At 30.8% G+C, this 26,920-nt stretch overlaps 4 protein-coding genes across 4 annotated transcripts; 1 reads left to right on the top strand and 3 right to left on the bottom strand.

Moving 5' to 3' along the window:
• The first annotated feature begins 1,271 nt into the window (after positions 1-1,271).
• Positions 1,272-5,347, top strand: LOC113855045. Its single transcript, XM_027486492.1, has 5 exons — positions 1,272-1,954; positions 3,238-3,390; positions 4,144-4,242; positions 4,364-4,510; positions 4,931-5,347. Exons 1-5 carry the CDS (start codon positions 1,361-1,363, stop codon positions 5,063-5,065), a joined length of 1,128 nt encoding a protein of 375 aa, XP_027342293.1. The 5' UTR covers positions 1,272-1,360; the 3' UTR covers positions 5,066-5,347.
• Positions 5,348-6,673: 1,326 nt separating this feature from the next.
• Positions 6,674-11,136, bottom strand: LOC113856403 (UDP-N-acetylglucosamine--N-acetylmuramyl-(pentapeptide) pyrophosphoryl-undecaprenol N-acetylglucosamine transferase). Its single transcript, XM_027488205.1, has 4 exons — positions 10,162-11,136; positions 8,785-8,893; positions 7,879-8,014; positions 6,674-6,851 (listed from the first exon to the last, which is right to left on the bottom strand). Exons 1-4 carry the CDS (start codon positions 10,989-10,991, stop codon positions 6,706-6,708), a joined length of 1,221 nt encoding a protein of 406 aa, XP_027344006.1. The 5' UTR covers positions 10,992-11,136; the 3' UTR covers positions 6,674-6,705.
• Positions 11,137-13,506: 2,370 nt separating this feature from the next.
• Positions 13,507-20,637, bottom strand: LOC113855816. The gene is made up of 4 exons (XM_027487446.1): positions 20,584-20,637; positions 14,831-15,849; positions 14,187-14,347; positions 13,507-14,078 (listed from the first exon to the last, which is right to left on the bottom strand). The coding sequence occupies exons 1-4, from the start codon at positions 20,635-20,637 to the stop codon at positions 13,507-13,509; spliced, it is 1,806 nt and encodes a 601-aa protein (XP_027343247.1).
• Positions 20,638-25,944: 5,307 nt separating this feature from the next.
• On the bottom strand, positions 25,945-26,484 carry LOC113855817 (dirigent protein 5). The gene has a single exon (XM_027487447.1). The coding sequence runs from the start codon at positions 26,482-26,484 to the stop codon at positions 25,945-25,947; it is 540 nt and encodes a 179-aa protein (XP_027343248.1).
• Positions 26,485-26,920: the final 436 nt, after the last annotated feature.

The following is a 26,920-nucleotide window of genomic DNA, read 5'->3' on the forward strand; positions in this document are numbered from 1 at the left end:
TTGTCTCCTAGCTTTTATTATTTACCGCTTTGCAATCCCATTTTCTAATATATTTTGCATATTTAAAGGTCATTTATATGCCACTAGCTTTCATGGATTTATCGGTTTTGGAAATGTTTTCATAAATAATTGAGTATAACTATAAGGCATAAACTAAAATTTTGGTGACAAATTCATTTCGTTCAAAGGGGAACACACCATCATATGGGTCAAGGGTCATTTTTTAGAACCAACATGGGTCATTTTAGAAGACAGAGGGATTTAGTATAATACACTCATGAAAGGTAAACAGAACACAGAGACTGTAATATCATGTTTGCACCAAGATCTATCATTGGTTGCTGCATTTTAGTTTTCTTCAAACATACTAATTTCATTTGCTTTAATTTTGCACTTCTGTATATTTTTCGAGATGGTGTATCGAGGTTGTCTAGACATGCCACGTCACCATTTTTTTATTTTAAACTTCAAAGATACCACAATTCAATAGAATAATTAATATTTTTTCACCAAAGTTTTCTTCATGGAAATAAACAATGTTTCCGGCCATGTATTTGACCTTGGAAATTGAGACATACGAAGAAGAATACAATACTGATATCTGCACGGACTTACAGCAAGTATGCTTTGAAAGGTAGACATTCCTTGAGTCAAATTTCAAGGCTCCTCACATGATCACCACCGCAACAACATTTCTAGTTCTATGCAGGGCTGTTAAGTAAAAATAATGCTGATGCATGCTATAATCCCAATATACCACCAATGGTTTTTGGACATTTTAATTTTTGTGTGGAAAGTGGGAACCATTTTAATGTGTCTACTCATATTAAACAGAAACATTTTTTTTTGCAATTCACAGTTTATTTTAAAATTTATTTAATAAACAAATTTTAACTTTTATGCAAAAAACAGTGAGGCCTGTGCAGTACTTTGTAGTAGTCTGACTTTTCTATAGCATAAATGAAGCGTATGATGAAAGGTAATTGATAAAATTATAGTGAATGGGAATTTCCCATTGAGGCCCCCAAAGCACAGCACTAGACTCCAAAGACAATGAGAGAGGAATGGATTTTCAACTTTTGTTTTGATAAGTAGCATCAGTTTAGCTTAAAAAGCACAAAAAGAAACAAAAGCAAGTCACAAATTCCAGTCTCTGGCCTGATTGAATAGCATATGCCCACAATTCCAGCAAGACAAGGCTGAGCCCACCTAACAACCCCAGAAGAAAAGTGCACCCCACAAATTAAAAATCATTATTTCAAACAATAATAATCAATCAAAATATATTCCTTCCAAAATCCCCATTCTCAAGTCCCATTCCTCTCTTCCCCTCTCTCTCTCTCTCTCGTCTGAGCCAACCATGCCTGTTGTCACAGACACAACAGCAGCAACAACAACAGCAGCAGAACACATCAAGTGGAGAAGACCCAGAAATCAATTCAGCTATCACCACCACCACCCCCACCCCATTTCAGAAACAGATCTAAACCCACAAATCCCTTCTATAATCCAATCCACTCGCTGCAAGTCCACCATTTCTTCCCTGCTCCTCTCCACATTCTCCAACACCTCCTCTCCCTCCAATGAGACCCACACCATCAATGGCAGGAAAAAAACCAACTTTTCTGCAGCAACCTTCAGAGGGTTGGGCTGCACCGCCGGGGCGTCGCAGCAAGTGTCGGTGCCAGCGGTGATTCGCACCTCCGCTGATTGGCAAGGGAAGAAAACCAGAAAAAAGAAGCACAAGAGGAACAGTAGCAGTAACAAGAACAAGGCTTGCCATGGTGGAGGTCTAGAAGGTTCCAATCCTGGTTGTGTTGATTTTCAAGATGTTTGGTGTGGCCCTGGAATTGGGTTCTCAGCAGATGCTGCTGCCTCTGTTGATTGTGTTGTGGCTAGGAAGAATGTGTCTTCAAGAGGCAAAATTGATGTGGAGAAGATCTCTCACAGGGAGGTATTCTCATTTCTGCAACCTTTGATCCTTCTTCTGTTGCTTACCCTTTTGTTGTGGAATGATTTCGTACCTAAATCTGTTGAAAAGTTTTTTTTTACTTTTTTTTTTCTCTGCCTCTTCCTTGTGTTGTTCATGGACAAGGACAATTTGCATTGATAAAGTTTCCATTTTTTCCCATACCAAACTGATCTTTTTTGCTGCGCATGAAGAACGGACATTCTTGTTTGGTCTTCCTTTCTTGATTAGTAATTTCTGATGATCTGTTCATAAATCATTATGATGGCAAGGTAGAAAATGATCACTGGTTTTTGTGTTGATGAACATTGAAGTGTGTTTTCCTTTGATTTTTATTCGCAGTCCGAAGTCCCATGCCACTTTTTTTTCTGTTTAAATTCCCTTAAAATATAAAATATATACAAGACAAAGTTTAATTTTTTTAAAATGTATGGGCCTGAAGTCTTTGATCGTTTTCATATGGGGCTAATTTTTGTTTTTTTTAGTGCATGTGATATCTGATCATGTTATCTATTCGATATTAAAACAATTGTTTATACTCTTTGGATTATATATGTATTTTTTTTGGAAGATTATGTGAAAAATAGCCTATAAATATTCATTTTTGTTTGCTGAGCTTGGAAAAATCAGTCTACAATCTTCGATTAAAAACTATTAGAGTATTTTCTGGTTAAATCTTATTTTTTTCATTTTATCCTTCATGATTTATTATTTAGATACTAAACCAACTATGAGATGAAACTTTTTATTTTTTTGTAATTTCATCCTTGAAAAAGTGATTGTTTTATACAATCTAAATATAATAGATTATTTTAAAATCATTTCTTATATAACATAATCAAAAACAAAACTTATTTCGCTGTCGATTATCACAATAATCAGTTATACATACAATCCATTATTGAAATAATTTACTTTTTTTAGCTAATTCAAACACACACTAGGCCATCAAATAATTTTAATTTGAGGAAAATATGTAAAAAATGTTGCTTTCAAAGTTTCATTTCGTTTTCTATTTTTTTGTATTTAAAATTTCTTCACCTAGTTAGAGAAGCAAGGAGGAATTTTTGATTGGTTTGTTGTGGACCCTTTTAAAGTAGTTACATTAGTGGGAGACTGTGATCCGTTTTTTATGGTTTTACATAGACACGTGAACGAGTTTTTGGGATTTTCATTTGATTTTTATGTTTCATCATAGTTTTTGTTTCACAATGCCTTTGATATTGTCATGAACTTAAACACTGCTTCATCATTAAATACATTGGCAGCGTTCATCGTACATGGGAAGGCGCACAGAAACCTTCACTTTTCTGGACAACACTGACCCTGACATTTTCACACCACGCTCTGCCTCAAACACTTTTGGAACCTCAACATACTATCGTCACGTTACAGATTCTTCCTCTGATGGCTTTGCCGAGGTTGCCTCGTGCTCTAATATACCCTTTTGTCAATTCTTCCTCTGACAGCAAAAAATTGTCTTTTTTAATCAAAAAGATGGTAATTTGCTGTTATTCTTTTTTATTTTTCAAAAAATAATAACATGTTAAAATTCAAAATTCAAGTTAGTTGCTGTGAGTCACTGTGTATAGGACTTGAATGTGTTGGCTACTACTGCTGTATTGTAACAATAGATTGACTTAAGAATTGAGTATTGTTTTTTACTGCATGTAAACTTTGATGGTTTCGTTGCTTAAAAATAATAATTTTTTGATATGTAATTTGGTGAATTAGAATCTTGATCACATTTGTTGTGTTTTGTAGAAGTTTGATCTTGGTTTGTGTAGGTATAGTTGTGTCAATTGCGTTGATGTCTGTCTATTGTGGCAGGAAAACTATTGTTTTTGGTTCAGATCTTTTCAATTGAACTGATTTTATAGGTCATTATTATGTTATCATGTGTGAGTGCATACGTTGATTGGTAGGAGTGGGTTGAGATTCTTGTGTAGACATGGTCTTCAGTTGCCTAGAATAAGACACCAAACATATGCTCTTGTTTTAACTTTAAACTATTACTCATGACTGACACATATTGCATTGAAGTTAATGGAAGTTATAATTTTATAATGAATACATACATATGGGAGCATTATGTTTTTTCCAATCATTTCTTTGCCTAGCTTCTGTTCCTGGAGTTAATATTGCATATCATGATTTTTCCTGGCACTTTGAAGATAATGATGCTTCAAGGGAGTCTTCTAATGGGGGGACGATTAAATTCACATGATCAATTCAGAGACTGGAGGCTTGATGTTGATAACATGTCATATGAGGTGAGTTCTTTCTCAAGTGAAGTTGTTTATTTTCTTTTGCAATAATTATATCCTCAAGCTATTGATATATTGTTTGTGTAGATTGTTTTGTTTGTCTAAATTCTTTGTTTGTGATTGATAGCAATTGCTGGAGCTTGGTGAGAGAATTGGTTATGTTAGCACTGGACTGAAAGAAGATGAGATGGGGCGGAACATAAGGAAAATTTTGCTTCAGTTTTCTTGTGATCTAACAAAGAATCGTATAGATAAAAAGTGCAGCATTTGCCAGGTAAGTTTGTAAATTTAATAAAGGCTTGAATATATTCTTGGTCTTTATATATATGTTAGTTTTTCTTTTGGTTCTGATATTTTTGTAATTTTTTATTTTTAACTCTTCTCGCTGATGTGGTTAAAAAAAATGACATGACTATCTTTTAGTGCAAAATGTCAGCAACAGAGAGACTAAAACAAAAAATTTTGAAAAAAATCAATTCAAGAGACTACAACAAAAAAATTATTCAAAGGGATTAAAACAAAAAAAATGTTAAAATCTAAGAATTAGAAACATATTTGATGCATGTAATGAAATTAAAATTCTCATAAGACAAATTGATGCATTGCTTATCTTTAACATATTGTATGCAATGTGGTAGCTTTATTAGATTTTTTAAAATGATTGAATATAGTTTATGTTGCTTTTTGGGTTCAGGAGGAGTATGAAGGAGGTGACGAGGTGGGGAAGCTAAATTGTGAACACAGCTATCACTTCCAGTGTATAAAACAATGGGTTGCACACAAAAATTTCTGTCCAGTGTGTAAGCAACAAGTTGTGGCTCGTCGCTGAGTGACACAACCCTATTGTTTTTTTGGACAACTACCATTCTCAATCTTAAATTTGTGTATAGTTTTTAATTCCAATATAAGCAAGAATTTTCATTCTTTGCTATCAATCTTCATTTCATCTTTAAAAACTCCAGCATCCTTATGGGTTCGACAATTATATGTTATTGAGTAAAGGTTTTTTTAATTGGGTGAGACCTTTGCAAGTTTGCATATTTTATGCAAGAGTGGCCTTGCCTAAGAGCAGGTAACATTTTTTTAATGGAGTTGTGTCTTTGAGATAAAGTAGGGGAGTTCATAATTGAATGCTTGTCCTAAACTATGTTCATTTTGGATCTTATGAAAATAGTTTTTGTTGCTATATATCTGTTATGAGCATATGTTAACTTGTTTTTGTTTCAAATGAAACATTCAACTAATGGTATAAAAAACCTGACGTCTTTCATGGATTCAGTAGTTCCGTTGTTTAGCACTTGCAAAAACAATGGACTGTTTATGAAGTAGGTGCATTCTTTTCCCATTTTTCTATCTTCATCATCTCGTTTGATCAAACTTAAAATGATTAAATAACAATTGAAATGTTTTTAATCTCTATAAATATAATTTTTTTTAAACCTTTAAAATTCTTGTTACTTGTGATTTTTGTAAATTTTAAATTTTAGAATTGATTTTCATCACTTGATTAAAATGTATCATGTGTCTAGCTATGTAAACAATTATTTTGAAGTGACATATAACATTATTAGATGTATGTCATGTTATTGTTAATTAATGAACATTATTTTAAATTTTATATTTTACTAAGATTTTATGAAAAATATTTTTCTACCGAGAATAGTCTTTAATGAGTTTTAAATTTTCCTTTGGCAGAACATACATGTGATTTTCAGAAAACGAAATATATTTTAAAACAACAAAGTCAAAAGAAGATATATTAAGGATTCAAAATAATAATAATTTTTTTAATGAAAGAATAACCATATTTTGTCATGTGAAAAAACCAAGACTTTTTATATCACTATCAGAATTATTGGGTGTGATATCACAATCAGAATTGCATGTCAGCTCTCAAATGAATGGAATCTGGAAGCCCACAACTTGAGGTAGGCCACAAATATTTGAAGAATTTTATTATATCTCACAAGTTTTCTAATGCTTGGAGAATTTAATGTTACATTCACAATAATGGAACTCGCTTATTTCTTGAAGACCACACACGTTTGCTTTTTCCCAAATTATCAGAGCAAAACTAAACACATGGACCATCATGAAAACACAAACTCATCTTGGTACTTCCTTGATGACAAGGATATCTAGACTAGTTGTTAACCACCAAAAATACACCACTCCATGATTCTTCACAAAAACACACCACTCCCATGTCTTTTCCCTGCACGAGCATCACTAGCAATTAAAGCCTCCATCTTTGTAATCTTCCTCAACTGAGTGCCAGTAATATATGAACTCCACAAACTTAGCATTATCATCTCATGTTGTAATGACATGTTTGGTTTCAAGTTAAGACACAGGTGAATTCACGTTTAGAGGCTCTTCTTTGCAGTTTCTACTAAAGGTTTTATTGGCCCACAAGAAAAACTTATAGTTAGTTGGGATCGGTTGTAAGCAGGAACTTCAACCACCATTCTAAGATTCTACTTTGTGGTCATTTCTTTTCTTTTTGGTTGATTGATTTACAAGAGAGAGTATGTGTTTTGCAATCTCAGCTGAGGCATTGGGATTTGCAGCTTTAAGAGCCCTCTCAGACATATCTTCCATCTTCTTCTTGTCTCCTATCATGCATTTCAAATATCCATATAAAGAAAGAAGGAAAGAGAAAAATAATAGAAACAATATATATATTGCTTCAAACATTCAGTACCAAGTTTTAGAATTATTTAATGGAGATGACGAATTCATACTTCATGCAACTAACTTAATTAATAGCATATTATATGATGAGACCTGAATGGGAGAGTTAAGTGATCTTTAATCTGAAGCTAATGAATATACAACTCAATTGTGAGAAGAAAAAACTGAATGTATGAAACTAGAGGAAACACAAGACAGAAAAAAAGAAAAAAACACTGTAGTCTTTGTAAGTCACTAAAATTTGGAGTAAGAAAAAAGAAATGTCAGAAGATGGTTAGGTTTCACTTCGGATAAAAACTGTGTAAGATGGTTGGGGTCAAAGAATGCTTTAACTTCTTCTGAAAGATACAGATAAATTATTATTTACTTTTTAAACTTTCCTAAGCTTCGAGTCTCAATTTTGGTAGCCAGTTAAAACACCATGCAAGAGTCTACATTTTAGAAGAGTGTGCCATGATTAATTGAAACTATACAAATAATCAGTAAAATATCACAATACGTGTCTATATTAAATAAACATTTAGAGATAGTTATAGAACAACATTTTTCTATGCATATGTTTCACAGTTATTACTATTGGTTTTATTGCTTGGAAATTAGGAAAAAGCTCAAGATCCTGCTTGTTCATTCTTGAAGAAGCTTCCACCCTGAACAAGTACCAGGTCATGATGAATGTACCACAACATCACCACAGTTCCACCTTTAGTTTTATTATGTTTGTAATCCAGTGAGATCGATCATACACTACATTAATAATCTTAATGCATTTATCTTTTTGATTTAGCCATTAACAGGATTTTATGGCGTATGTGATAGTGACAAAGAATATTCAGTAATGTGGTGATTTAGGACTTCTCTGTCCAAGCATGTAGCATGCACTGTGAATATTTCTGGATGATTTCAAAAACCTGAAATTTTTAACAGACATGGAAGATGAAAACTACATACTTAAAATCTCTTCAATTGCAATGGCAAGTGTAGTTGAGTCAAGCTCATCCTCAGTTATAACTTTCACACCAGCCAAGTCTGCCATCAAGGAAGCATTTCTGAATTGATTCCCCTCGGAGAAATTTGGTGATGGTATCTACAAATAGTAATTGTATAAAAGGTCATCGTTTTCCCTTGTATGAGCTGCAGATCCAACTTAAAAGGAAAACTACATATGTGATTCTTGAAAAATAAGGAAAGCATGGAGATCTTGTGCAGTTCAGCATCACATACCTTGTAACATCATGACCGTAACCCACATTAAGTTATAAAATACAGCATGCATTTATCTTGATGCATTCATACACAATCATTATCTTTTTAATGCATAGCGAAAAAAAAATCTTTTAGATTTTACTACTCGTTTAGAGCAATCTCTTTTAGATTTTAGTACTCATTTAGAGCAATTTGGAAGACACCTCTCATTGGATAGTGTTTTTCTTGTTTTGTTGCATAAAACAGCTTTACTGTACGAAATACATACATTTGGGCGAACCAACCTAATGAAGATGGAACATTGAAAGGAACAAGGTATTTAAATTTTTGAACACCGTCAAAATTGTAGGTACCATCATGAACTTTCTGAAGAAAGAATGCAAGTCTAACTTCTGCATCTCTTTTGATATACTACGTAAAATATCTTTGATATAGACTAAGCATAGTTCAAGGGTTGGTGGATAGATACCCGATCACAGACAGTGATTAAAATTCTGCATAAAGGTTAAAGAAATATCTTCAACTTAACTTGGCTAAATTATTGCATTGAGCTTTTAAACTATGGACTAATAATATATTTTACAACTCTAAGCATTAAATGAAAAAACAAACGGAATGAAATTAAGGGCTGAACAAAAAATATCTAACTACCAGGATAGATGGTTTTCCAGTCGCCAATATTTCATAGCAAGTCATTGCACCTGCTCTAGAAACAATCAAGTCTGCAGCTGCATATGCCAAATCCATACAATACATGAACCTTCATTAAGAGGGGATATGTCAGACAAGTGATCACAAAACCTCAGATTGCACAGTGAAATAAAAAAGGAAAAAGGAAAAATTATTTTCCAAATGAAACTCAAAAGGTTATAACAATTTTAGAAATAACATACATTCAAATTATTTACTCATTGCTGAAAATACTATATAATTAGTTACAACTAATTTTTAGTAAATTTAGCTAGTACTTAGCAATAAGCGGATGTATATAACAGAATCATGGCTGAAGGGATTGTGAAGGAGAAAAGTCCTAGATAAATTATCCAATATATTGAATAAAGGAACTTTAAACTGATCCATGGACACTAAAATAGCTTGCTACTTTTGAAGTGTAGAAAGCAGGACTCACATTCAGGTCAATTTCAAAAAGCATCGGGCACTAGGCAGAGGTATTTCACATCAGGAAGTGCACTACAGATAATTGAATGGACTTCGGATCATGCATTGGTTTGTGTTATTCTAGCGAAGAAATGACTTCTCACATTATGAAGTCTAATTGCTATACCTCCGTGTAAATGGATCATTAAAAAAGGAGTTTAATCACAAAATTTACGAGCTCGCCAATGTGTACCATTATCAAATTCATAGCAAGTGACTATCCACCTAAAAATAAAAGGAGTAAAGGGTCAATTTGATTAGTTCTCCTTCAGCTGTCTTTTGCAACTTCTAAGGTCTGTTACACAATCAAATAATGTTATTTTAAACAAAAGAAAATTCAACATTATAGGACTAGCAATCATTTTACAGCTGGTTCACTTAGAACAAGAAGGTGCCAATGACACATTATTCATACTTCCCAACTGATTTTGAGTTTTTTTTTTTTTTTTTCCTTTTATATAAAAAAGGAGAGCGGTGAATGAGTGATGTAAAGTTTAGTTATAATAATAATCACTAAATCGTCTCACTCTAAAATCACAATACGATCTCCCTCTTCCAAATATATTAGCACAGTTCCATTTACTAACTCACATAGGCCTATTTACTTTAAAGTTAAAAAATAATTCTTGCACTCACAGTAAAAAATCACACGTTCCAATCAAATACATGATTAATTTAGCCACGTATCATTCAACAGTTCAAAATCAATTCAACTAGCATGTTTGGAAAGTATCTCAAAAGTTACAACTAGTAACGAGGAAATAAACTTTCATCTGGAGCCATTTAAATGTGAATCCAAATACACATTAAATTAATTAGCCAGAGTCTTGTACAAAAAGGTAAACATGTTTCAAAAGAAGGATCACTCACGGTGTCATATGCAAGCGAGGATGATTTTTAACAAGACTATCCATCTCATCAAACACTTCAACCCCAGTTTGCCATATAATATACAAGCCACTATCCTGTCTCAGCATCTCATAATACAAATTCAGCATTGCAATATTAACCGCATTAGCACCAAAAGACCCACCAAGCACCAACAAAACTTTTCCTTCTTCAGAATCAGAACCAGCAAAAAAATGAGACCTTGCCTTCACCTTAGAAACAAGGTTCCTAAGAGACAATCTCACAGGGTTCCCACACACCACACACTTGTTCCTGGGAAAGCTATCAAGGGTAGAATTAAAAGCAACGAAAATAGCATCAGCAAAGAAGGAAAGAACAGAGTTGGGCAAAGCAGGGACAGAATTGGGTTCGTGGATGACGAGGTTTATGCCTCTGAGCTTAGCAGCAAGACAAACAGGGAAAGACACATGTCCACCTGTGCCGACAACAACGTGGGGTTGGAAATCTCGAAGGTGATTGAGGCATTGATAAAGGGACACGAAGAAACGGTGAGGGAAATTGGGTGGTGAAACAGAGACAAAGTTATAGCCTGCGGAGGAGATTGCATCGCTTTCCATGCTATTGGGTGTGCCGATGAAGAGGAACTCGCACGTGGGGTTCGCCGTTTTCAGTTCCTCGGCGATCGCCACCGCCGGGTACACGTGGCTGCCGGTGGCGCCGCCGCAGAACACCACTCGGAGAGAGTGGTTGGAGTTGAGACAGCACGATACTCTTCTGGGTTGTTGTGGGGATGGTAAAGTTTGGAACTTTGGGAAGGGTGTGGAGAGGGAAAAGGAAAGGGTGGTGGCCATTCACGCACGTGTTGAATGAAGTTGAAGATGGCACAGAGTTTGCACCTTTCTTTGTGTGCAGAATTTGAAAGGTGTTATTAATGAAGCTTCAAATTGTAGTAATGGATTGGACCACCGCCTTCAATGTAATTAACAAGTACTATGAGTTCTCTCTTCTCTTTTTCCTCTAAACTCTGACTCTGGCAGTTCTAACTCTCTTATACATGGAAAGCTTCAAGTTCCAACTATCTTGCTTATGTCTATGAATAGCAACAAAATAAGTTCTTACCAAAGGCGAGATCCACTTTCGTTTTGGTCCTTTCTGGCATAGCTAGATGTTCAACTGGTAATGATGATTGATGATGAAAAGTTAATATAATCTTAATCTTTTAGTCTTTTTTCAATTTGTAATTAGAGTTTATTTTATTTTATAACTTTTTTAGTTTGTTTTTATGTACAAGTATCTTTATACTCTGGTCACAGTTCTCGCATCACTGTTGTACGAAATCAACTAGAAAAATAAAAAATAAAAAAATTAGTTTTTTTAGTAAAATTAAAGGAAAATCTTTTATAGCACTTTTTGGTATTTTTAGAATATTTTATTATTATTTTAAAAGTGAGTTATATTTTTAAAAAAAATTTTAACATTTTTTTGAAAAATTGTCATTTATAAATTTTTCATTCTTTCCTATGCCGAAAATTGTCAGCAATTTTTAAACTCTATATTTTCATAATTTTTAAAAAAATACCATATTTTTATATATATTATTTTAAAATATTATAGATAAAAAATTAATCGTACAATTTGTTTGAGAATAAATTAACTGAAATTAAATTATTATTTAATAAATTTAAATAAGTGATATTTTTAAATGATTATTCTAACCTTGTTGTTGGTTGTCATGGCTTACTTTGATTAAATAAATAAAAAAATAATAAAGAGTGTAATAAGAATAACTAATACTATGATATGTAAAAAAAGAATATACATTAAATAGAATTGAAATATCAAGTTTTTTTTTTTGTTAGATTTGTAGAAACAAGACGAATCAACTTTCTTTCCTTGCTTAATTTTGATTTGTTTTGGAAGGATTACAGCTATGTTTATTATTTTTTTGGGTCAAGAATACACTTATAGGTTAAGTACTTTTAATTTATGTTTGTTTTATGAAAAATAATTTGTTAATAAATATTAATTTTTAAATATTTTAATTACTATTGAAATTGTTTAAAAATGTGCATAGTGACATTTCTTAAATTTTAATTGTTATTATTTTAATGAATTGTAATGAGAAGTTATAAGTTATTATAATAAAAAGTAAATTATCATATACATAACTTTAAAGTTAAAAAGACATATTTTTCTAATGCAGCAAAAAATAGCTGTATATACATAAATTTGTCGAATCACAATAATTCTTACGTGTTTTTTTTTTCTTTCTGTTACTCTTTTATATTTTTATCATAACAATTGCAAAAATTTTATTAGAAACACGTGCTAATTAATTAATGCTTAATTTGTCTGATGCAGACCGAAATTCAAGGTTTCAAAGTTAATGTGAAAACTGTCTACTTGAGTTCAAGGGAGATTGTGCTTTTTTGGTATGATTAGTGTACACTATTTATGTATATTAAACTAATCAGCATTAGTTATTTACGCGATTAGACAGTTATTTTACAGCTAACTTTATATCAATTGATTATTAACGTAGTAAAAAATTGCGTTAAGTATGGTAGGAATTCCTTCGGTACGCGACATGCACGTTCATAGATTCCTTTGGTGCCAAAAATAAATATTATCAGAGCAGAGTGACCCACCTGCGCCATGTTGATTTTGTTGCAATTTTCATTTGTTTAAAATACTCATAAATGCGACTTTATATATATGAAGTTATATATATAAAGATTGTTTACACAACTTATGAATCACGATACATGTTTTGGTTGGACATTAATCTGACAATTACAACCAAGTGTGATCAAATGCTCATGACAAATTAATGAGTCATAAAATTTAACTTTTGGCCTATCTTTTTTTATTTTGCTCAAACCACAGCATGCACATGCGTAATTATGTTTATTTCAGCAAGCTCAGATTATGTTCAAAACAGGACAAAATGTAAAGATAATCAAATACCAGAACTTTCAAAAATCTAATGTTTCTATTAATCTCAAGACAAATTAAATAAATATGACTCTCGAGCACCCAACAAAAGTATGATAAATTTTAGAAAAAACCGACAAAATGCGAAAAAAAAGGTCCTTCCACAAGCTAATGGCAGTAGTTTGCCTTATTCAACTGAATTAATTACTAGATAACACCACGCCAGAACCAGAAAATATAAGATCTTACATTAGATTATTTTATATAGATAACAGAAACCATATATGAAAAATAAGGCACAAGACCTGGTCTTTATTTTTTTTTAAGAAAGCAGACCCCATATATTAATCATTAAAGAATGAAAAACAAGTCCAATCAACCCTCAACATGCCTTCAGCAAAATGGCTCATGAATATATTTCACTTAATTGATTCATACTGGTTGTGAAGTTCTGCTTGGCTGCTGAACGTTGTCTACAGAAAACTGTGTTGAAACATCTGATATTGCTGGGGTCATGGACTGGTACTGAGGAAGTTGCTGTGAAGCAGTAACTTGGTGTTGTGTATAGTATACCTGATCTTGCGTAGGTCCACCATATTCATAACCATAATTAGTGGTGGAAGTAGGAGCTACAATAGGTTGTGGTGGTGGGTGATGGATATGTTGTTGAGGCAAACCCACATTCTGTTGCTGAAATTGATTTATAGGTACTTGAACAAATGTAGGATTTGATGCCAAAGGGGCTTTATAAACACTTGCAGCCACATCAGGAATAGTTGGGGTGGCTGAAGATTTAGTGGGATAAATAGGTGGAATGCCATCTTTGTATGCACTTTGTGGTATTAGTGGCCTAACTGAAGCTACCACATTTGAGTCAGTTATATTGGATTGCAAAGTCATGTTGTACGGTTGTGTAGGTCCAACAGGCATCACATAAACTGGGTATTGTTGTGATGTTGGGGCATAAAGTGGGTAGTAGGATGAAATTGGCACTTGAGGTGTACCTGAAGGGTGGTGGATGTAGGCAAATTGGTGTTGTTGTTGCTGCTGCTGCTGCTGCTGCTGCTGGGGTTGATGATTTTGATGATCTAATTGTTGGGGTGATGTGTAACCCGGATCATGAACTTGTAGTCCATGGTGTTGATTAGATCTTATTTCACTCTTGATATTTGCCAAAGTTATTGGACCTTTGTTGTCCACATGTGCTGCTTGGACTTGGTCTTGATAGTAAACAATCTTTGAGAAAGAATTAGTAGATGAAATACTGCTATCACTGGGCACATAAAACAATACAAAATAGTTTGATTAAAAACATAATATCATTACATAATAACATCAAGGTTCAATTAAAAAAAGCAGAGTTTGATTTTATTTCTCTTTGTTAAATACTTATTTAGTATAATAAAAAAAAAATTCTTTTAATTTTAGAACATATTTTTAAGATACGTTTCGACGAGTTTTTCTTTGATTACCGAAGGTTAATCTAATCCTCCTTCTAGGTTTGGATTTGAGACGAATTTAGGCAACGTTTCTAAAATAAGTGTATATAAAAATAATTTCGTATAGCATATTACGTTTTTTAATGTTTAAAAAATATTTTGGTAACGTTTTAATATTTAAGAAATTAAAAATCTTCTGAAAGAGTTGCCCCTAATAGCATAAACAAAAAAAGAACAGTTTTTACATAATATCATTACCACCCAATAACATCAAACCTAAAAGGGAAGATTTTAATTAGACACAGAAGGATGAATACCTTGCAACTGAATCTGGAGAATGCAAACTAAAAGCACAACTAGTCCTTGGTTGCACAAGTTGCAATGGCAAAGGTGGCTTCCTATGTCCCCCATGACCATGATGATCTGATTCTGATCTTTCATCCTCAGAGACAGAAACAACTCCATTCACATTATCATGATCACCAATGTTACTGTTACTGTTACTGTTACTGTTACTGTTGCTGTTGCTGTTACTATTATTAACCACACTCAGACCACCAGAAGAAGAAACTCCATACCCATCATCTTGCTTTGCACCAATACCAAAACTCTCCTCCATCACAACCCTCTCAACCCCGCCACCATTATCATCAACAACACGAACCCGTATCGGAGGCAGATTAGCCACTGAAGATCCATCAACCTCCAAGTTGTTGCTCGAATCACAAGCATCAAGGTTCACCAGGCAATCCGAAGCAACCGCAGAATCGGAAACAACGCGTGATAAAATCCCCGAGTTGTTCAGAGCGTCCACGAACCACGTGTCCGAGTTGGCATCATCGAGGAGAGACAGTGAACTCATGGAAACAGCAGTTTCAGGTTTGTTGAAGAACAAGAACAACCTAAGACGCAAAGGGGAAGAAGGTTTCGCGGTCAAACGGTCGTGTTCTTCGATCATGTTGTCGAGGTCTTCGTCGGTGGCGACAGTGACGAGGTTGTCGAGGTCTTCGTTGGGAAGGAGGTACTTGAGAGTGAAGGTTCTGCCATGGAGGAGGGTGCGAGATAGGCGAGAAGAGAGGTCTTTGAGGGAAGAGTGGCGGTCAACGGCGACGATGCGGGTGTCGCCGCCGACATAGGTGAGGGACTTGTCGTGGGGGCGTGGCATGATGTGGCCGCCGTAGCTGCACATGAGGCGGAGCTTTGCACCTGGCACGTGTGCGAGTGGGTCATCGTGCCAGGTTTCGATCATGCGATAACGGGGAGAGGAATCTACTGAATCAGGGTGGTTTAGTGAGATGGTGGAGTGGGGTGGTGGATCCATGAATGGTGGTAGAGACTTAAAATGTAATTTGATAAGGGGATTTGCAAAGGTGATTCATGTATTCATATTCTTATAGCTAGGTGTTCATACATGCACGAAAAGGATTTGCCCTTGGTTCTGTTGGATGCATTCTTAATTAATTAAATTTACAAAAATATCGAAGAAAATTATTAAATTAAAAATAAAAGAGTGAAATTTATATAATTTTTAATAAATTTTAACTAATAACTAAAATTTTATTTAAAAGAATATGTTAGAAAATATTTTTTACAGAGAAAAAGAATTTGATTCACATTATTAAGCAAACATGATGAGTTTTTAATAAAAATAGAATGATATAATTTTTGTTACACTGATAGTAGGATATATTATTTAAATTTGATAAAATACTTAATTTTTTTCTTTAATATAATTATATAATGTTATTTAATAATTGATCTAAATTTTTAAAAAATTATATTAACAAAAAAAGAGAGAGGAAAAAGTAGAAATTGAGTAATTTAACTATTTCTGTGAATAAGAAAATAAAATGAATTGCAAAGATGTGTAATGAAAAATGGTGTTTATTAATTCACACCCGACTAGTGCAGAGAAAAGAGAGAAATATATAGAAAAGAAAGAAAGAATAAATAATATGATAAAAATAAGAAATAAATATAAAGGAAACAAGATGTTAAAAATTAAAATCTTTGATAAAAATCCTTTTCATATGCTGTCCTCAATATTGATCATTTCCTTGGGGGCTTTTCTTCCTATATAAGGTAAAAAGATAACGTGAAAAAAGAGGATATCAAAATATTATTATTGAAGATTTGTTTTTTTTATCAGTAAATCTTATTTTATATAGATAGAAAGAATAGAAAGATAAAAAAAAAAAAATGAAAGATAAAAGTAAGAGATAGAAAACAAAAATGTGATAATAATGTAGTCAAAAGAATGAAAGAAATGGGATATGAAAAAAAATTCAAAACTCTTTTCGATAATATTGCGTCAAAAGCAATTGAAATATGAGAATCAATCATACTATGTTGTTTACCCTTTGTTGAAGACACTTTTGATCTAGAAAAAAATCGATCGAAATGTGACGGCAATGTATATGATCTAGAGAAGTGAAAAATGTCATTATGGTAAAATGTCATAGAACAAAGATTGATTTTATTTACATCTATTTTTTTTTTTAAAATCAAATATCCTTGTTGTGATTTATCCACGAAAGATATGAGAATTGGACGAATTTTTTAAGAACCCAAAAATTTAGAAAATTATAGTTAATTTTCAGTCTTAGAATTTTTAACTTTTAAATTTCAACTGATTGCCATGTATATGATCAAACTAAGTTTTTAGCAATTTATCTTTAAAATACTTGTATGTCCAATTTGAGATGAGATACCATAAGCATGAACATAATACGGAAAATTATTTGAAAATGATATAATATATCTGCAGGTCACATATCAAAACACTTCACTTGGTAAGATTTTTGGAAAATGATTTAAGGAAAATAGAGTTATAAATAATTAAACCTATAACGCCTTAAAAAGAGGGTTAAAAACACTGTTATCCTATAATCAAAATTAGCACTAACTTTCCTTTTAGCTCCCACGGATTAATGAGAAGATTGTTTCTCCTTTTTATCGTTCTCTGCATATTCCTTTTTTTTAATCTTCATCCTTCCTTACATACATTGTTGCAATGAAATTGAAGCAAAGCACATGCACGTGAAGAACTTTGGTAGCTGCGCTTAGCATGCTAATTTACAACTTGATTTGGCTGGTTATATACGCAATGCAGAGTGCTATAAAGTTATTGTCTCTTTGGGTTTAGCATCCCCTCACGCACGAGGATCTGCTTAAGAATAACACGACCCAAGAGAGCAACTATTGGAGAGAGTAACATGGTCGATCAACGCATGAATTATACAACAGCATGTAACTATAATCTAATTCAATAAAAATGCTGTAAATTAACAAGAAATATATTTGTGGGGGCGTTGCATTGATTACGTATAAGGTTTCTTTTTCCATTTTTTCAAATACTGTTCTTGAGTTTTGAAATCTGGATTTATATATTTGAGGGAATAGGATGTTACATGTATTATAAGGCAAAGTCATTCCCTTAACTTTGAAGGCTGATATTATGCTTTGAAGAGTCCCATGTTTGGGACTTCGCAATTTAGTTTTTGAATCCCAAAATTGCTTTGTTTAAATATTGTTTTGTGCAAATCATGATGACACTTGTAAGCATATACTTTTCCTTACTTCATTACAAAATAACAGCATTTGCCTCTTACGCACAATGAACAGAAAGCATGCATGCTATTCAATGAATCTTTGAGCCTTGATGAGTTTCAATGTAAATAATTTTTTTGTATTTTTATTATTTTCTTTTTTATATATATAAACCAATTATGCATGCTTTGTCTCGTTTGGATTTTTATTTTTATTTTTTATGTTTTCGGTAAACCTCAATTGGATGCCAAGTTGTAGATTGATAATTTTGAATAAATATCTATTGATGCTTACTTCATCGATGCATATAACCAATAGTATAAATCTGCAATGTCTGTATTGATAAGTTAATTTTGTTAAATAAATAAAAATTATGCATGCTGACGACTTCTTCTCCTAATGGAATTTGATTTCTTAAGTATATAAATACGAAGAGATCATTTCATATTAGTCTAAATTCATATCTTTATTACACTATATAGCTTTTTATAGAATTTCTCACAAAATATTTTCATTAATTGAAAGTTTATGTCATATTCTTTATATTTATAAAATTTTATATTTATTCAAAATTATTCATACATTCAAATAAGTCGTTACTTTCTTTTGTCGATTTTTTAATAGGTTAATTTCTCATAAGATTTATGACTTCTGTAATTATAATATTTTTAAAACATTATTTCAATAAGTCTTACAATCAATTTTATCAAAATAAATTTTTTAATTAATTTATTTCAATAAATTTTACAGAATCATGTTTAAGTTTGATATACGCTCCCCGTGTTAAATGTACTAAATAAGTATATAATTACATCATTCATAAAAATTAATCTTTTTTTTTTACAAATCCACCCAAAGCTCACAAAAGCAAATAAATAAAGTGTGAAAAGCAAAAAATATAAAAATAAAATTGATTACTTCTTTCTTTTTTGTCTTAACAAGATAGAAATTTCTACGAAACATGCATGCAGTCAAAATATAAGGTTAGTCTATTCAGAATAAATTAAAGTTCAAAATAAACAAATTTAGTCCGACTGACTTTAGTTGTAGGTTGAAAATTTAAATGTTATTCTTTTTTTTTTGTAAATAATAATATTATTGTTGATTATAGACTTACCACATATGAGTGTAAATGAGCTTAAGCTAAATTAGACTTTATTTTAACGTGTCTGTCTTATTTTTTTCAAACATAAGACCGTTGAAATAAGTTTTGTTTTTTCAAAGCTTCTCTTAACATTTTTAAAAGTTGGGCTTATCATGAAATCTTATTTAAATATCTCCTTTATAATAAAGTATTTAAGTAGGCTTACATATGAAGAGATTAACATGCTGAAGTCTTTACATAAGCACCAATAAAGATAATGATTATTTGAGAAAGCCTTTTATGAAGAAAAATAATCATTGGAGAAAAAAAAAAAGAACTCTTTAAAACTTAAAATTTCCATTTGAACTCAAAATAATTAAATTAATCTAAACTGGTGCTTAGTCCACTAATGATGTAATCACCAGTTTCCTCTTTTAAACGGTGTTAGAACTTAGAAGTCAGACTCGTAAGTCGTCATGACCATTTCTGCGTACATTATCTTTCAATGCCTAAATACATCAATATGTTAAATTTTCATGAAAAAGAATATAAACATTGAAACAATTGTCAATAAAATGACGAGTTCTTTGTTTTATAGATACCTCTGCATCAATTTTTGTTTTATTTTTGAACAGATACAATTGTTCTTGTTTTGTCAAATTAATAAAAAATTTCATTACTACTCATCGAATGGACCTATAATAGTTAACTAGGGCAAATAATAATAATAATCTGACATGCAAATTTCATGAGGCTATAAATTTGAATCACTCCATGACTTGCTTTTACATTGGCATTTAAACTTAGGAGATGGGTTTGCATTCCTTCTACCGTTTTATGATTGTGCTTCTATTAATTGCATCCCTTTTGTTCATGCTGTCGACTCAAGCTAGTGCAGGTTTGTCTTGATGAAATTGTATTTTTATATTTACGAATAAAATTGTGAAAATTCAAAACTCAAAGGCATTTAATTACATCACTCTTATCATGGAAGTGCTTATCAATAGTTAGTATCTGAAAGAAACATCCATTGAAAACCTGGAAGAAGTCTAGTGATCACAACCAATCGTGAATTGGTCAATAGATTTCAATTTATCATGTCTTAATTAAACATTTAAACTATCTGATTCATAGTTCCTTTGTAAAAAGCCTAGCTATCTAGCAGCAGCTTATTTTCCATATGTTAATGTGAACTATTTATGTTACCCATTATTTTTCATTGATATTGTGCATGATAGATTGGCTTTGTTAGAAGTTCAAGTTTAGGGACATTTCAAATGTGGGGTTAATAATTAAGGGATTATATCAACATATATTAGTGCAAATTTTGTTGATAAGTAAGCTTTATTAACTAATCACTATGTTTTTATCTTTCTTTTTTATTTTTGGTAGAATTTCTGAATCAGAGGAAGCTTCTTGGCGACCAATTAAACCCACCTCCTGCACCTCGGGCGGATCCTCAGCAAGCCCCGGGTCATGGGTCATAAACATGGGCGGGCTCTTCTGCTAATTATGTTTTTTTTCTTTCTTTATAATATGAAATTATGTTGTGTTCACTGTGTGAATTAGCATTCTAATAAGAGAATTTACTGTTCTTTTTTTTTTCTTTAATAAAACTCTCTTTAATTCAAAAAATAATAATAATAGAGTGATAGCAACAACTGATTGAAGTGATTCAATTGGAAGCTTACAATTAAATTGATGTGTTTATTTTAGTTCATGTTGAAAAACTAATAATAGTTATCATAACTAATAAAATTGAAATATATGTAAAATCATAAACAATACACGTTAAATGGATAATTAACTTCAATTCCCCTTTGCATTGTTTAGAAAGAAAAATTTTGGAGGAAGGAGAAGAAAAAGATAAATTTTATATTTTAAATGAATATATTTAAATTAATATTTTTTAAAATATAAATTATATTAATTATCATAAATAATATAATATTTTTAATTTAAAATTAGGAAATATGCATCCCCTCTCAAATATTCCCTTAAAAAAGAGAGCATGTATCTCTTACCGTTTAAAATGTACATCGCTACGAAGGATTTTGCTTTGCTTCCTTTTAGTGGATTTGATTATTGACATTAGGAATCAAGTTGACGCATGGATAAATTATTACTAAGTTGATTGATGTGCACTAAAGTTAGAAACTAAAATATTAATAATTGTTAGAGTTATAATTAAATTGATAAAAAACACTTTACATCACAAATTAAAATATCAATACTTACTGATTTTAAGGTTTCTTTTTCATAATCTTAAGAATAAAAATGATTACTAATTATAATTTTAGAGAATAATTGAAAGATTTATTTTTAAAAAATATTTAAAAGTATGTAATTAATATATAGGTATAGAAATTATTTTTTATCTTATCGTAGGTGATTACTTTGTCCCTATTAATTTTAGTTAAACTTCTTTAGGGATCGGGTTTTTTTTTTTTTTCTCTGCTGGTGATTACTTTGTTTTATTTAGGTTTATATTTTATTTTGATAAAGTTCAAATGTTTATTTTATTTTATATATTTAATTCATATTGAGATAAAATAAAAACTTTTAAGATGTCATCGACACATAATTAGTTTCGAGGGTATTTAAAATAAACTTATAAGATTATTTTTTTTATTTTTTCTTTTATATAATTATGTTTTTTTGTTTAAGTATGATTAAGTAAAAAAATTAAGAGAAATATTTTTTTATCACTTTTGGAGATCTTTTTAAGTACTTCAGAGTTCTCATTCTTCCCCCCTAACGTGGAATAAATTTTGGGGAGGAGATGCCGGTATTTATTTATTTTTTAATTTAATAATTTTTTATTAAAAATATTTTATACAATATAAAAATATTTTTTTATTATTGCAAACTTTTTTTTATATATTTACTTATTTTAAAATTTTTCTCATCTAAAATAAATAAATAATTTTCTATTTTTATTTATTTAAACAATATAAACTTGTCATCTTATATTTGTTCCATATTAATTTACCTTTACAATATTTTTTATTTTACCTCTTATTGAGACAAAATATAGAAACTAGTTTTGAAATATTAAAAAATAATAAATTTTATCAAAACATTTAATATTTATTATAAAAATATTAAATCTAAAATATAATAAATCTTTTTTATAAATTTTAATGAGTGTTAAAGTCATGCGACTTATAGAAATGCAGAATTGGGGGTTCAATGGCGAATGTTCCACGAAATTAATGTCATGTTTACTTTCATTTTTCTTTTCTTCAAATTTATATATGGACTATTCATACATTCATAGCCACTTTTCTTTTCTGCTATTTTAATTTGTTATATTATATACTATTTTCTAATTATCATTTACAATTATTTTCTATTTTTCTATTCTAAATTTTATTCAACTATTTATTATTGTATTTAATTTTTTAAATTATTTTTTAGTTGTTTTTAAATTTATACATCAAATTATTGCCTTAATTCTACATGCAAGTTTAATTTTTATACTAAATATTACTACAAATATTTAATTTCACAAAATTATGGTTATTATTTAATTTTTATAAAATTAACAAAATTATTTCAATTACATTTTTTATCTAAATATTTCTTTAAATTTTTTTAGACTAAAAATTAAAAAAATTTAGTTATAAATTTTTTATTTTTAATATTATTTTTATTATAAAATTTTGGTCACAATAAATTTTTCTATTACAGTACCATACTAATAAAAAGCAAAAAAAAAAACGTAAAAATAAATTATATTAAAAATAAAAAAACCTGATAGATTTCTGCCTGTAAAGTGGTGATTTTCGGCGTCGGAGGTGGCGATTTCTAGCAATAGAGGGTTCCCAGTGACACCACCAAGTTATCCGGACGACGACGACGTTTCTCTAGCGACCTCCAGCTATCTTTCTTCTCTGAAAACGGTAAACTGTGCCGTCTCAACTTCTTCAACCTTTCACTCCAAAAACACCTTCAATCGTTGCAAACAAAGCAGATTTGGACATAATAATGTAATGGATTACCAATCTCACTCACGAATCACGCTGAACAGAAAAAATGGAGGAAGTGGGTAACTGAACCATCAGAGGGGAGAAGGGAAGAGGGAGACGCAGGGACCGTTGCTCTACCGACACGTGGGCTAATCACGTAATTTTGTCTCTGATTCAGATAAAATCACCTTTTCGTCTGACTCAGCGATGAAACTATGTGATTGGCCCATGTGTTGCGGAGTGGAAAAGAAAAATTCAAATTCTATCCATTTCGTTCAAATTTAAGGTGAAACCATTAAAAAAAATAAAAAAATTAATTTCATCTAATTTAAATATGAAACAGGGGCATTCCGTAGCAAATTAGTAATTTTTTAAAAAACTAATATTATTTAAATCTTTTAGCCGTTAACAAGAGGGGTCTGACAGATAATTTATTAAATAAGTAATTTTAATTAGTAATTTAAGAATATTATTCGAAAATTAATAAATAATTTTTTATAAATTAATAGTATTTTTTTAAAATTGTTGAGTGAGGATATTAATTAGTATTTGGTGCAAAGAACAAGTATCTTCCTTCTTTGACTGTTTTAGTTTATGTTTTCACTTGCGGTCAATAATACAGGGCGAGACCTGCGCGTACATGTGTTTGTAACTGACACGTGTCTTCCATATTTTATCTTATATATATATATTTAACTTACATAAACAATATGGATTTCACTGCGTAAATTAGATAAAAATTTTAAATAAATATAAGAGTTTTTAAATTTAAAATAAAATAAAAAATATTTATTTATTTCAAAAAGAATATTACTTGACGCAAAAGAATATATATGTAAAATAATTGTTATTAGGCGCAAAAGGTTTAAAGAATTTCCACGAAACTACTAATTTAAATCTCATTATGAAATTTAAGAATGAGATTGGTGGGATATGACATTAACTTGACGTTAACGTTGCAATTGTGTCCCTTTTGTGGGAGAATGATAAATTAAGTTGGAATTTTGAAGAATGGAATTTGATGCGTCTATAAATAAATTAGAAAGAGATGAAGCAATGAACAAATAGCATTAGAGATTAGATTAATTAGAAGATGGGTGTGTCTTCCTTAGCCCGTTTCCTCAAAGTGGTTGGATTTATTGTGTGTGTTCATTTGTTGATGCACTCTGTTAAAGCTTTTGGAGGTTTGTCTTTCACCAAATGTCATATATATATTGAATCAAATGTTAATTACAATTTCAAGTCACCACATTAACTGTTTTTGCAGATTCAGAGTTTATGGTAAGGAAAGTTGGTTTCACCGAGAGGCCGATGATGCCGAGCCCACCTCCTCCACCGCAGCGGGCATCCGGTCCCCATCCCGGCCACCGCAGGAGGCCATCTCACATTTTTTAATATACTTTTTTTTTTATTAGCTAAGATTTATTTAAAAATAAATAAATAAATAAATAAATAAATAATAATTTAAAAATAAAAAATAAAATTTAAATAATTTTATAATTTAAATAAATTTTAGCTAATAATAAAAAATTATATTAAAAGAAAAATGTTATTTGTATTATTCAAACAATAAATACCCGTTTGAGTGGTATGCAAGAGTACTTAACTAGAAGGCTCGTATCTAAAAATTTGATTATTGGAATTGTTTTATATATCCAAAGTGTATGACTTCCACAAGTAATAAAATATATGGTAAAATTATATATTTTAGCTATCGATTTTTTAATAAGATTTTAATTTTTAACTAATTGTTTTATTAAATATGTAAAATAAAACAAAATAGGTAACGTGTAAACTTATTTATGAATTTAGACAAGCTAAATTCAAAATATCCATTTTTATGATTTAAAACTTACTTCTTTATGTCCAGTTCAATCGACTTTGTTTTATCTAATTAATGGTTGATCATATAATTAAAAAAATATTATGTTTTAAATAATTAAATCCGGATCCATAAAAATAGGCACAAATTACCCTGATTTTTTTGGAATTTCTCATATAACTTCTTTAACCTTTTTAAAATTACCCTCAATTTCTCTAAAATATAGATTTACCTATAGAAAAATAATTAATATTAATTTTGAAAATTTATTAATATAATTTAAACTTATATTATAATATTTATAAATATAATTATTAAACTTACCATCGACCACTTAACTCGTGACTGGCTCGGATTTGAGTTAGATTGAATCGGAATGACACATACACTGAGGGGCAATACGGTAAAATAATAAAAACATGTGTATCCTAAGATTAAACCATCTCTTGCTCATATTACATGTTACTTAATATATTAATGTCATGTTTTAAGAAAATAACTAGTACGACTAATTATTATAATAAAAAATTTGATTTTATTAAAATACCTCTATTAAAAGTGCTAAATTATTACATTAATTAGATAATAATTAATTAAAATTGATTTTTAATTATTATTTGACAAAAACTATTCTTAATAATAAAAATATGTTAAAATTCTTCTGCTATGAAGTCAACATAGACATCATTCTATATATTCTCGTAAACGCTTGTGAACACACTTTTTGTTGACGCACTGATCAGGTATACCAAACAATTTCTTTGTTAATGGAACTAGCAATAGAAAAATAATAAAATAATAATATATTTTTTTCATAATTACCTTATATTTTTACATTTTTCAGGAGTTTACTTTTCATGAAACTTGAAAAGATGAATTATTTTTAATCTGTGAAAAAAAAATTATTTGTTTTTATATTATGTTTTTTTAGTTTAAAAATTCTTGGGACAAGAAAAAATAATCAGCATCATATTAAAGAAAAAAAAAGCAAAGTCTTCATCATCATCATCTTAACTTGTGGGAATGGTTTGGGAATTCAAGCTGAAGTTTTACATGATAAGTAGCAGCAACTTCACTTTGTTGTCTCTCAGTTTGAGTAAAAAGTGCAACACCACGAGCAAAGGCAAATGAACCTGTTCCTCCAACCACCCTGAATTTTTCATCGTCCTTGTGAGTTACATCCATTGCCTGCAAGCTCAAACTACCTGAATGATCTGGTGTGTCAAAGGTCAGATATATAACATTGAATGCTGATTGTTGAAACTGCTGCACAGGAATTACAAACCCTTGTGCTTTCCCTATGACTTGTGAAGTGCTCTCTGGTCCCTCAGTAAGCACACGGTGAAACATGAATGCTCCAGCATGTTCCTTGGGTACAAGGTGAGGATTTGAGGTTGTTATTTGAGGTTGTTGGATGTACAAGGATAGATCCAACCATGGCCTTGAATGGATCTTCTTGTGGGACACTGGTGATAGCAAGGCCAAGAGAATGACTGTTATTGTTGCTAGAGAAACTGCACTGATGAATATGATCCTTCCCAACATTATGATGCATCAAATGGTTTGGAAGATAATTTGAGATGTGTGATCCTTATAATGAGATCAAATGAGTGCATTTCCTTTCAAATTTATGCATTCCTTGTGGTTAAAAAAATGAAATGTTACTGGCAACCTAACCCATTTTCGCAATTCAGTACCTAAACCATTATGAAAATAATCCTTCATGCTTGTCTTCTTGTGTTGCCTAGTTAGTATGAAGAATATCATAAACTTCTTCCGTTGACTCTTAATAAGCCTAGTTGCCAAAGCTGAGAATTGTCCTTCATAATTCATATTGGAGCGACAATTTTTTTGTATGATAAGGTCTAAAGTTCTAGGGAATTTTATTTCTTTCTGCTGCTAACTATTAGTGCATTATTTGTCATGTATATTGTTACCCTTGGTTTGAATCAAAATTATTGCTTGTTACTAATCAATTCAA

This window comes from Abrus precatorius, unplaced genomic scaffold (genome assembly GCF_003935025.1).
Source record: "Abrus precatorius isolate BTA unplaced genomic scaffold, Abrus_2018 Scaffold11, whole genome shotgun sequence".
Classification (NCBI taxonomy): Eukaryota; Viridiplantae; Streptophyta; class Magnoliopsida; order Fabales; family Fabaceae; genus Abrus; species Abrus precatorius.

What these genes read in the sequence shown, in the direction of transcription:
- LOC113855045 (XM_027486492.1), top strand. Translation starts at nt 1,361, where the DNA reads ATGCCTGTTGTCACAGACACAACAGCAGCAACAACAACAGCAGCAGAA. An exon ending in AGAAGATCTCTCACAGGGAG is followed by an intron (nt 1,955 to 3,237) that starts GTATTCTCATTT and finishes ATACATTGGCAG; the next exon opens with CGTTCATCGTACATGGGAAG. An exon ending in AAAAGTGCAGCATTTGCCAG is followed by an intron (nt 4,511 to 4,930) that starts GTAAGTTTGTAA and finishes TTTTGGGTTCAG; the next exon opens with GAGGAGTATGAAGGAGGTGA.
- LOC113856403 (XM_027488205.1), bottom strand. Translation starts at nt 10,991, where the DNA reads ATGGCCACCACCCTTTCCTTTTCCCTCTCCACACCCTTCCCAAAGTTC. An exon ending in CCTCGCTTGCATATGACACC is followed by an intron (nt 8,894 to 10,161) that starts GTGAGTGATCCT and finishes CTCTTAATGAAG; the next exon opens with GTTCATGTATTGTATGGATT. An exon ending in TGCAATTGAAGAGATTTTAA is followed by an intron (nt 6,852 to 7,878) that starts GTATGTAGTTTT and finishes AATGCATGATAG; the next exon opens with GAGACAAGAAGAAGATGGAA.
- LOC113855816 (XM_027487446.1), bottom strand. Translation starts at nt 20,637, where the DNA reads ATGTTTATGACCCATGACCCGGGGCTTGCTGAGGATCCGCCCGAGGTG. An exon ending in ATCCGCCCGAGGTGCAGGAG is followed by an intron (nt 15,850 to 20,583) that starts GTGGGTTTAATT and finishes TTACATTTTAAG; the next exon opens with TCTCTACCACCATTCATGGA. An exon ending in ACTACAAGTTCATGATCCGG is followed by an intron (nt 14,079 to 14,186) that starts GTTACACATCAC and finishes ACCACCCTTCAG; the next exon opens with GTACACCTCAAGTGCCAATT.
- LOC113855817 (XM_027487447.1), bottom strand. Translation starts at nt 26,484, where the DNA reads ATGTTGGGAAGGATCATATTCATCAGTGCAGTTTCTCTAGCAACAATA.